Source organism: Phoenix dactylifera, chromosome 8 (genome assembly GCF_051530095.1).
Source record: "Phoenix dactylifera cultivar Ajwa chromosome 8, Ajwa_hap1_PhDact_Kaust_v1.1, whole genome shotgun sequence".
NCBI classification, from domain to species: Eukaryota; Viridiplantae; Streptophyta; class Magnoliopsida; order Arecales; family Arecaceae; genus Phoenix; species Phoenix dactylifera.
This window is the reverse complement of record NC_143197.1, coordinates 5,887,304-5,898,568: the sequence shown is the minus strand read 5'-3', so window position 1 is coordinate 5,898,568 and position 11,265 is coordinate 5,887,304. Positions and strand designations below refer to the sequence as shown.

Below are 11,265 nucleotides of genomic sequence, written 5' to 3'. Positions count from 1 at the left end.
CATGAGCAATTCATGTTGATTTCATCATTCAGGGGATTTACTGAAAATATCTGTCCTCCTTTCTCTTTCTTTTTTTGTTCCTTTTTTTTGGGGGGGTGGGGAGGGGGGGGGGGGAGGGTGTGTGACGATTGGAAAGAGCTACCATGGCATTGTTCGATAGTTAATTCGATATGCTGCTTGAATCCATCTTCCAAGGATATGAGATAAATGGTACTTCACTGCAAACTGTAATCTCATGTATTGGAAATTTTAAATTTACATAACAGCATCAATACAAATTTCCCGTTCTGACAATGACAGAACCAAATGTCCCACCACTTAAGCCAATCTAAGAAAACAAATAGGCATATAACATTTTGGACTACATCACCCAATAATCTAGCATGTATATAGAATGCGTAGAATGGCAGTAGGTCAATTCTGGATTTCACTTCATTGACCTGTGCTAAAACTGTGGCCAAAGAAAGCACATGATCTAAGGAGCTGATTTTTTTTGAACCTTATCAAACAGCACAGTAGTGCAAAAAATACGAAGGACTAACAAAGAACTAGTGTATTTCTTAAACATTTAGCTTCTAAGTTCTTGAGGGTGGGACTTGGCACGATGGTGAGGTTGCTCCGCCGTGACATGGGTGTCAAAGGTTTAAAACACAGAGATAGCCTCTCCGCACTTAGGATGACGCAACACACATCTAACCCTCCCCAAACCCTACAATAGCGGATGCCTCGTGTACTAGGATACTTTTTTTATTTAGCTTCTAAATTCTTGGCTATTGAATTTCATTTCCATTGCATGCACTATGGATTGCAAAATTGCTATCTGAATCTGCAGTCTTTGCAAGATAATTAACAAAGAGTAATAGAAGTGGGTATTGTGGGAAAAGAACAAAAATAGTGCACAAGGACAACTTATTTCAAGTAAAAAGGAACTTTTAAAATCAAACACATGCATATTAGTTTCAATCATTTCAAAGAAGATCGAGTCCATTCATAGTGAAAAATAACAGCTACATATAACTTTTGCTTAAATTTCAGGATCAAAGAAACTTTTGCCTCTGTCTGTCCAAGTAGAGCAGTCCAATAACATCCATTGCTTGGTATTAGAGTTAAAAGTTAAGATCACAAACTGAGAGAAGCAAAGAAACATAATCATGGCCTCAAAGAGGAAAGGATACTTTTCTCGCGGCTGCAGACTTAAGTAAATGACATGAAGCATAAAGGAGCACAACATCGGCAAGGTCACAAGTGCACTCTTTGTAACAGAGATACTGTATGCTCTCATCCCACTTCTACCATCAGGTGAGTAGAAAATAAAACCAACGAGAGCAAGAACTGAAGTGTATTGCAATATCAAACGATCACGACAAAGAAGAGGCTCTTGTAGTGCTAAAAGGCTTGCAGGTAAAATAGGCAGCAGAATTGACTTCTCATGCACTATTTCAGTTCCCAACACGCAAAATGAAAATTAAGTATCAAAAACTTTCATTAACATGATATCAAGATGTGACTGACTATAGAGAAAGCTAAAAAAAATCAATGCTTGAGGAACATACCTTGGTAAGAGAAGAGGTAGAAAGAAAATGAACTATTAAGCAAAGCATAAAGAAAACCACCTCACTTGGAGCCTTTACTTGCTCAACAAAGCAGGGCAGGAAGGCTGAGACAGTGGTGACGAAACTAAGAAACTTCATTGACTGTATTGTGAAAAGTCTCTTCCACCTTATGAAAATTGAGGTGCCACACCAAAAGTTGGCAACATAATCCTCATATATTCCTCTCTCAAGGGGAGCTAGTCATGAAAGAACCGGTTTATGCTCATGAAAAGGACTAGTTTTAACTTCAATTTCTAGAGACAGGAAAAAAGTGGACCTCATGAAATTAGCCAGTTAAAACAACGAGTTTGAAACAGAAAGTCGAGGATGAGATACAAGCTGATTGTACTAATTCACATAACGAATCAAGAAGCTACTGCAAAACATGATTTCAGACCTTGATCAATCAAGAAGATAACCCAGATGATACATCAATCACTGATATTGTGAAGAGAAATAGGAACAAGGATTTTTACCTCCATCACCGCTTCCAGAGAATATAGATAAGGCCACCAGACAAGTGCAAATGTTCCCATGACCACAAAGCCTACTTTCATCACCTCAAAAATTGGATCATGATGCCTAAGGCATTTTCCCAGAAGATGGCTGAAAATGCTGGTGCAAAAGTATAAGCTCATCTGGAAACAGATGCATTGATATAATGAAAAAGCAAAACTAAACAATATGATAACCAACAAAAAATTAGTCACTTGTTAGTATAAGTAATTTCCAGCACACCTAGACATTTTTCATGATTCTTCTCTTACAGCAGTTGAATATGGCGCTAACTTAAAAACCTTGTAGGAAATGTTGTGGTCAAGGAAGAAAGGCTGGACTGTCTGGATACTTCACCTTGATATTAAATTGATCAAGCTGACTATGCAGGCAGCAGCATAAGTAGAAAAATAATATTGGTTTATGAAGTCCATAGTGAAATTTGATCTAAAAACCATTTCACATATTATCATATTTGCTTTTTAACAGTATCAAAGTTTCACCTTTCATTAGTCACTATGTTCAACCAACTTATCAGAGGAAACATTGTAAACAATCATCAGATCGATTAAATGCAGATTTAAGACCTTCAAAGATTGCCCCTTAAAAGAAAAGAAAAGAAAAGAAAAGAACAGCTAGGAAATTCCGAAATGACCTGTTTGTGGTTGATTGCAAGACTGAAGAGGGCAGAAGCAGCAACCTCATTCCTTGACAGGATAGCAGCATTAATCCAAGGCTAATGCAATTATACGGACCAAAAAGCATAATGAGGGGAAAAAAACAAACAAACAAAAAACTAATAGAAACATCACTAAACAATGAAACAAACCACCACAAATATCTAACCTGGAAATGACCATGATCGATGAGGATCAAACAAGGTGTGAACAAAATCATAGCGAGCAGCCACGGTGCTGACCCTCCTTCTTTATCCACCTCATCAGCAGCTTCCTACATAAAAAACCCGAAAACCCAGCACAAATATTCGATCTTTACCACCCAGACCATGAAAGAAGCATAAAAATATCGAATCTTAATCCAAAAAAGAGCGAAAAGAAGGAGGAAAAGAAGAGGAAAAGGGGAAGAATAGATGGGAAATTGCGAGGCGGAGGACTCGAATCCGCGGGAGGAGGAGAGGGCGACGGCGGCGGGGAGCAAAGCGTTGAGGAGGAGGGCGTGAGCGAGGCTCTGGTAGGCGGTGAGAGGGGGATAGTCCAGGCCCCAGTAGCGAGGTCATTGGCGGATGTATTGCGTTACCACTCCGAGGCTGGGGTGTGGAGGGTATCCAGTCCCACTGCCCCTCGTAGTCGCCGTACTTGGGCGGCGTTCCCCCCGCCCCAACGAGACCATCACGCGCACCATGAGTGCGAATAGGGCCACCGCCACGGCGGTCGGAGCCATCAGGGTCGTCGTCGACGTGGGGAATCCGGCTGCGCCGCCGCCGCCGCCGTCCTCTTCGCCATCTGCGGCGCCCGCTCCCTCTTCGGTAGATCCCGTTAATCCTCCTAGAAATCAGGAAGGGTTAAGGGCCGCATGCCGTCTACCGACTCGCCGCAGTCCTTCCGCCCGCGGTTCTAGCTTTTCGTTTACGTTTCGGCATTTGTAGCTCTTCGACTTCAAGTTGGCGATGCATGGTCCGTTAGACCACATTGAACGCTTCTCAGGTCTTATGAAACGTGAATTAGATAGCCTCATTGCACTTTTTTTTATTTTGAATCGAGGTGTTTTAAATAATGCCACATTTGGGCAGCTACATGAATAAGAAGAAGTAAATTCAAATATACACCCTACTGTTGTTGATGGAAAAAATATTGGCCATCTTGACATCCGGTTGTTCCGACCTTCTTGACCTCGGCGTTGACCAAAGTAAATGACTGCGGTATTAATCGATGTGCAGTCAATGTTACTCAGAAGTCATTGAATAAGTTGCAATTATAGTCTTGGCAATAGTTACATCAACACAACAGTAAAAATACGATTATTGCTATATACCAATTGTAAAAAACCGTTACCATGTGGTTAATACACGATTAGCCATTATCGTGCAGTTATAGCATTTCTCGATAAATTAGGTAACATACATTGCTGTCATTCTAGATATAGGATGACTGGGAGACTCTCAGATAGGTATTCTTAAGCTCCCTTTTTTTTCTTCCCTAAAGCACATTTCTTTCCTCTTTTCCTAAAGCATTCTTCTATACTCAAACTCTCCCTCTCTCTCTCCTATTATTACTCTAAGGGTTCGTTTGGTTCGCGGGAAGTATTTTCCTCCTAGGAATATGATTCCTAGGAATCAGATTCCTAGGAAGAGGATACCTAGGAAAGTACTTTTGACAGTTTAGTTAACCATGGGAAAGTGACTAATTTCCAAAGTGCTTATATTTGGTTGACCATCCACTTTCCTAAGAAAGTTATGTATAATTCCTATTATGCCCTTAATAAAAATTAGGTCTTTAATGCCTCTTTAATGCTTCTTTAATGCTGAAGGGTCTTTTTGGGAAAAAATAAAAAAAGGAGTGATTTCCACCTCATGGGAAAGTAACTTTCCCATGTTTCTCATGGGAAAGACTTTCCCATGAAATGTGGGAATCATATTCCCATGGGAATACAACTTTCCCATCTCTCTCCTTTGAAAACTCCAACCAAACAAGAGGCATTTCATTACTTTCCCGTTGACCACACTTTCCCCCCTCGTTTTCCTGCGAACCAAACGAGCCCTAAATCTCTACTAACTTAAGTATCGAATGGTTTCTATCGAAAACTTTTCAACAAGTGAACTTATTTGCAGATCAATCTCGCCTTCTTCCTCGATTTCAGCCAATCTCGGCATACCTCAATTTTAGCCGACTTTGCCGTACCTCGGTTTTAGTTGAGCTCAGCATATCTTGGGCGGATTGGTTGGTGCCACTAGATATAGACCTTTGGCACTTGTCAAAAAAACAAGGATGCTGAATTGCTAATCTGGGCTTAGCCAGATTTTTAAATTTTGTATGATATTAGATCTCGACCATTGTAATGTAGATTTTTGGAGATGGACTTTTATGTTTGCATTTGTGCTTTAAGATCGCGCAGTCATTGTTATTAGCCTCCATGCACATAAGAAAACAACTCCTTTCTATTTTATTATATATATATTTTTAAAAAATATATTATTATCTGAAAAGGGGAAACGTTATATGAGACTAAAGGGAGGGTGTTATTTATCACGTTCCCTTCAAACGATTCCAATCAATTTAAAAGAAGGCACCTTTCTAAAAGATGTTATACGTAAAAGTCCAACACTCGTTGAGAAAATGTTCATCGAGAAAAACCAACCATTTGGGAAAATAACTAGTGATAGGTAATATAAAAATATTTTTATATTTTGAATTAAATTTAAAATACCAAAAATTAATTCTTTTCTATTTAAAATATAATATAAAATAATAACAATAATAGATACAAGAGTTGCATTATCATGTCATGCATAGAAGAAAATATCATTCGATGTATATCTTCAATAATTATAATTATTGAAAAGCCTGATTGAAATCACTTTTAAGCTTGACTTAATATCAGGTACTCACCATAGAATCAGAAATAACATACATAACACTAGTCAATTTTAGAGAGAGCTTATTTAGATCTCGCTTAGCACTTCTAATGGTCATGTACTTGTCCTGATTTCATGAACAACCTCAGGAGTAAATCTTAAACTCTTGGCACCACTTAAACATCCATATAGATGAAGTTCTAAATGTATCCCCATTGTGTATATATAATTTTTTTTTATAAAAATTTTGAGCTTCATAAACAGCATTGCTCAATCTCATTTCCATAATGATGAGCACTCATTGACTTTCATAAGCCTTATATAACAATATCAGTGTTACATCAATCACTTACAACTAACTTGTTCTTACCCATTAAATAAAATACTAGATATATCTAGGCACAGGTTGGGTTTCCATCATCGACGGCCACTTAATGAATGGTTTTGGTCCCATCTCGTTTGATATCTTTTTGTTCACTCTCTTTAGAGTCTTTTAATGAAAGGATCTTACTTGACTTCACATATATAACAGTAATCATTCCATTTTCAATTGCTTTCCTTGCATGATAATGTTTTAGACTTATATATCTAGACCTACTATTCTATATTTTACTATAAGCTCTTGATACATGGCTAATATATCACAATAAATTAGATATTGCGGCATAGATTAAGACCATAATATTATATCTAATAAATCTTTCAACCATTTTGCCACTTTGCTGGTACCAGCCAAAGCAATGAACTTGGATTTTATTATATGAGTGCCATATATAAGATTATTTCTTGGATGACCAAGAAATTGCTTCACCTCCTAGGATAAAAATCTATACACTGGCAGAACAACTATCTTCTGTACTTATAATCCAACTGGGATCGGTATATCATTCTAATACAACTGAAACTCATTATAAAACAATCAAAGTACAATAGTCCTTTTAAGATATCCAAGGATTTTATTAATAGGCTTCCAATAATCCCCATTAGAGTTCTACGTAATCTACATATTGCAAAAACAGTATTTGGTCAACAATCCACAATATACGTTCAATTACCAACAATACTAGAATACTCTATTTGAACAATTGCTCTATCAAAATTTTTTATCTAATTTAATACTCAAATCATAAGAAGAAACTTTTTTCCTTTAAAAGGATGATGCTTGAACTTTAAAAGTATTTTCTCAATATAATATTATTGGCATAAAGCATATCATCTACTATGTTTCATAACTTTAATAACTAATGCAGTATCTACTTCTCCCAAATCTTTTATTCTGAAAATAGAAGATATTTTTTGGTTAGTTCTAAAAATTAACATATCATCAACATATAAGCAAATGATTACAATTTAATCACTAGTAATTTTAGAATAAATACATTTATCAATATCATTATAAAACCCTTTGAAAGTATAATAGAATCAAAATTTTCATGCCTTTATTTTTGTGTCTACTTAAGACTATGCAATGATTTAATTAATTTATATACATTTTCCTCATTACTAGTATGACAAAACTCTCAAGTTGTTAATATACGAAATAACACTTTTCTAAAGTATATCATACGTGAAATTTCCATCCAGAAACACCAAATGAGAAATATCTATTCAGGAAACCAACCATTAATTTGAATAATTAACCAGCAGTAGGAAAATAAATTACTGGTTTAAAATGAATAAACTAGTATAAAAATATCTTACTATACTTAAATTACCAAAAATAAGTGTGAAATTCGTAGGAGTTGCTTGTCTAGGCTAAGGAATTTATGTTTTTTTAAAAAAATACAAGGAAAAAAGAATCAAATTTTCTATTCGGCTGATGACATTTTCAATATTCATGTTCGTCTTCTTATACATATGCACTGTCTGGAAGGACTCCATCTCTCTGATCAATCTACAAGTCTCACAAATCAACAGGTGACCATCCCCAAAGTGATCCACTCCCCATATCCAGTCGATCACTATGAAGGAGTCTCCCCCAAGATGTACCCTATCTGGGAATTTTTCTTTGCAATTCGTTTTTCGCAAGAAAGTTTGTTTTAAACCTCGAAATATTCAACGCTCTCAAATCCGTAGGGAAGTGGTCGAGAGTACTGGTTAGAAACACCGCACCCGACACAGGAAGAACAGGTGTAGTCGTCTGGAGGACTAACACGAAGAAGGAACAGAGCAGCGACCCCTTCTCTCTCCGCCCTCCTCGTTCTCCCTCCCCCAAATGGATAAAAACCGTTGGGAGTGAAAGAACGCCAAGCGCGGAGAACGAGCGAAGGAAGGCAACGCTTTGAACGGGCATGTGGCCCAAACTCCTCCACGACCCTCCTCTTTTCTATTCTCTATAGGACTCGGAGTCGCCGCTTGTGTTATAAATTAAGGAGTCAGCGCCAAGCCAAGATCTAAAGACGGAGCCAAGCTCTCCGGTGGCCTCTCTCTTCTTCCATATCCTTCCTCTATGACCTAATTCTCCTCTTCCTCTCCCCCTCCCATCCCCAAACTCAAAACTAAAATAGAGGCCATATCGTTTCTATCTTATATAGAGTAGGTAGAAAAGAAGAGAACAGTAGAAGACAAGAGGAGAGATGTCACGGGTCGCGCTCGTCGTGCTTTTAGCCCTCCTCGGCCTCTCGACGGTCCAGGCCGAGGACCCGTACCTCTTCTTCGAATGGAACGTCACCTACGGCACCATCTCCCCTCTCGGCGTTCCCCAGCAGGTCATCCTCATCAACAACCAGTTCCCCGGTCCCGAAATCAACTGCACTTCCAATAACAACATCATCGTTAATGTCTTCAACAACCTCGACGAGCCCTTCCTCCTCTCATGGTTTGTTAGCTCGCTCTCTCTCTGTCTGTCTCTTCAACACAAGAACAACAAACAACACTTGCATGCTTGCACGATTTGAATGAATCTTGTTATCATTTTTGCATGGCAGGAATGGCATTCAGCACAGGAAGAACTCGTGGATGGACGGGATGCCGGGGACGAACTGCCCCATAATGCCGGGCAAGAACTGGACGTACCACTTCCAGCCCAAGGACCAGATCGGGAGCTTCTTCTACTTCCCGTCCATCGGCATGCAGAAGGCGGCCGGCGGCATGGGCATGATCCGCGTCCACAGCCGGCTCCTCATCCCGGTCCCCTACGCCGACCCGGCCGACGAGTTCAACATCCTGGCCGGCGACTGGTACACCAAGAGCCACAAGGTGCTGGCGGGCCGGCTCGACAGCGGCCGCAGCATCGGCCGCCCCGCTGGCGTCCTCATCAATGGAAAACACGGCAAGGACGCCTCCGGCAAGGACGAGCCGCCGATGTTCACCATGGAGGCCGGCAAGACCTACCGCTTCCGTGTCTGCAACATCGGCATCAAGGACTCCCTCAACTTCCGTATCCAGAAGCACTCGCTGAGGCTAGTCGAGATGGAGGGCTCCCACGTCGTGCAGAACACATACGACTCGTTGGACCTCCACATCGGCCAGTGCTTCTCCGTGTTCGTCACCGCCGACCAGCAGCCCGGCGACTACTACATCCTCATGTCCACCCGCTTCACCAAGTACAGCTGCGGTGGCAGCGCAATCGTCCGCTACGCCGGCTCCAACGCCCCGCCATCCAAGGACCTGCCGCCGGCTCCCTCCGGCTGGGCCTGGTCCTTCAACCAGTGGCGTTCCTTCCGCTGGAACCTCACCGCCAGCGCCGCCCGCCCCAACCCCCAGGGCTCCTACCACTATGGCCAGATCAACATCACCCGCACCATCAAGCTCCGCGGCGGCACCGGCCTCGTCAACGGCAAGCGCCGCTACGCGATCAATGGCGTCTCCCATGAGAACCCCGTCACCCCGCTCAAGCTGTCGGAGTACTACGGCATCGCTGACAAGGAGTTCAAGTACAGCATCATCGGGGACGAGCCACCGAACGGCAAAAGTCTCATCACCATTGCACCCAACGTCATCAACTGCACCTTCCGGACCTTCATCGAGGTTATCCTAGAGAACCCTGAGAGAAGCATCCATGCTTATCACCTTGATGGCTATGCCTTCTTCCCGGCTGGGTAAGTTTGCCTCCTTCCTTCTTTCCTATATCATGTCATGTCATGTCATGCCGTGCTAATCACACCTCGAGATTTGAAGAGTTAGAACCAGCGCATGCACGCATGACGCAGTATGCATGATCAATTTGCATCGGTACTTAAATCTTTGATGCAATGTTGGTGCAGAATGGGACATGGCGAATGGACCCCCGAGAAAAGAGTAACCTACAACCTTCTTGATGCAGCGAGCCGGCACACAGTTCAGGTGTACCCGAAGTCGTGGTCGGCGATAATGCTCACGTTCGACAATGCCGGAATGTGGAACCTGAGGACGTTGGTCTGGGACAAGCAATACCTAGGGCAGCAGCTCTACATCAGCGTGGCCTCGCCGGCGAGGTCATTGAGGGACGAGTATAACATGCCAGAGAACGCCCTGCACTGCGGTAACGTCGTCAACCTGCCAAAGCCCGCGCCTTACACTTAAACGCCGGTTCTCGCTGATTACCGTCCATGGCACCTGATCCTTCCTTTGCTATCAGGGGGTGGGAGGGGAAGGGATTACTGAAGTGATACTAGTAGTAGTCCGAGAGAGAGAGAAAGAGAGGGGTACGTGGAGGGGTAGAATGCGATGAAAGAGAGTTTAGAGGGTGGACGAATAAGCGGCGCGTTCAGGGCCGACGTCTTGTCTAAGTTGGCCGGTCGTGTTAATGCTATCAACGCTCTCCCAAGCTTATAGAAGACTTTTTTTATTTTTTGTACTTAATTGTCGAGGCTAACCTTTCATTACTGTCACCCTTTCTGCAAAACTTTGCTTCAGTGGGTGGTTAACCTCCTTTAAGTCTTTCATTTTTAATTCCTTTTCTCGGAAGATAGATTGTCCTGCTCGTAGTAACAAAGTTATGTCAATCTAATCAGCTTTGTAAGATTTCGGTAGATGAATCTTTGTGTTGATTAATCCACTGGCTGTTTTAGTTCAAGTAGTGCGAACATTACATTACAGTACAGGGCCAGAAAGTACATCTGCTGCATCTACATTGTGAGAGATTAAAAAACCAAAATATCAGAGATGTAATTAATTATCCTGCAATATGATCCAATTGACATTTGTGCCTTGGCGAATAAAGCTCCAATAGTGGCCAATAATCCGCAAAAGCAAGAACAAATTTAGCAGGCAGCAACAAAGAAGAAAAGCATGAGTAGAAGATCTGAAAGACAACAGAGAAGTAGAGCTCTGAAAGTGTTTTCTGCAGCTTCTAGAGCAACTGGAGCCCAATGCTATTATATTAACCTTTAGCATAACTATTGTCAATTTAGCCAATGATAGGACACATCTGTTCATTAATTTCCAGACTTGGAATAAAACTTCCCTTTCAGAGCTGCCATCGGAGCATGCCACCAACGTAGAAATAGTCACCGACAGAAAGATATTCAACTGATGCTGGAAGACTAGCATTCTCAGAAAGACCTCAGAGCGTAGCACATTTGCAGGGAAGGGAACAGTAAACATGTGTCGGCTTGGAGTACAGCGGAAGTCGACGAGGACAGGTGCTGCATGCTTTCCCGATGTTTATCTGATTGTCCAATGAAATATTTCATATTCTGATAAGACGAGGACATAATAATAGAG

General features: G+C 41.4%; 2 protein-coding genes and 1 pseudogene across 4 annotated transcripts; 1 reads left to right on the top strand and 2 right to left on the bottom strand.

Annotated features, from left to right (window-relative positions):
• Window positions 1–930: 930 nt before the first annotated feature.
• LOC113462416 (putative dolichyl pyrophosphate Man9GlcNAc2 alpha-1,3-glucosyltransferase pseudogene) lies at window positions 931–1,793 on the bottom strand (annotated as a pseudogene). Its single transcript, XR_015967844.1, has 2 exons — window positions 1,554–1,793; window positions 931–1,434 (listed from the first exon to the last, which is right to left on the bottom strand). The product of XR_015967844.1 is annotated as a putative dolichyl pyrophosphate Man9GlcNAc2 alpha-1,3-glucosyltransferase pseudogene (transcript).
• A 127-nt stretch (window positions 1,794–1,920) lies between these two features.
• LOC103702184 (putative dolichyl pyrophosphate Man9GlcNAc2 alpha-1,3-glucosyltransferase) lies at window positions 1,921–3,660 on the bottom strand. Of its 2 annotated transcripts, XM_039124454.2 has the most exons (5): window positions 3,345–3,660; window positions 2,934–3,038; window positions 2,743–2,823; window positions 2,069–2,230; window positions 1,921–1,968 (listed from the first exon to the last, which is right to left on the bottom strand). In XM_039124454.2, the coding sequence occupies exons 1-5, from the start codon at window positions 3,486–3,488 to the stop codon at window positions 1,966–1,968; spliced, it is 495 nt and encodes a 164-aa protein (XP_038980382.2). In that variant the 5' UTR covers window positions 3,489–3,660; the 3' UTR covers window positions 1,921–1,965. The 2 variants fall into 2 exon arrangements, with proteins under 2 accessions (XP_038980382.2, XP_088558665.1); XM_088702539.1 differs by having other exon boundaries at window positions 1,921–2,230.
• Window positions 3,661–8,014: 4,354 nt separating this feature from the next.
• On the top strand, window positions 8,015–10,401 carry LOC103702183 (L-ascorbate oxidase homolog). The gene is made up of 3 exons (XM_008784514.4): window positions 8,015–8,437; window positions 8,547–9,659; window positions 9,825–10,401. Exons 1-3 carry the CDS (start codon window positions 8,196–8,198, stop codon window positions 10,120–10,122), a joined length of 1,653 nt encoding a protein of 550 aa, XP_008782736.3. The 5' UTR covers window positions 8,015–8,195; the 3' UTR covers window positions 10,123–10,401.
• The last annotated feature ends 864 nt before the right edge of the window (window positions 10,402–11,265 follow it).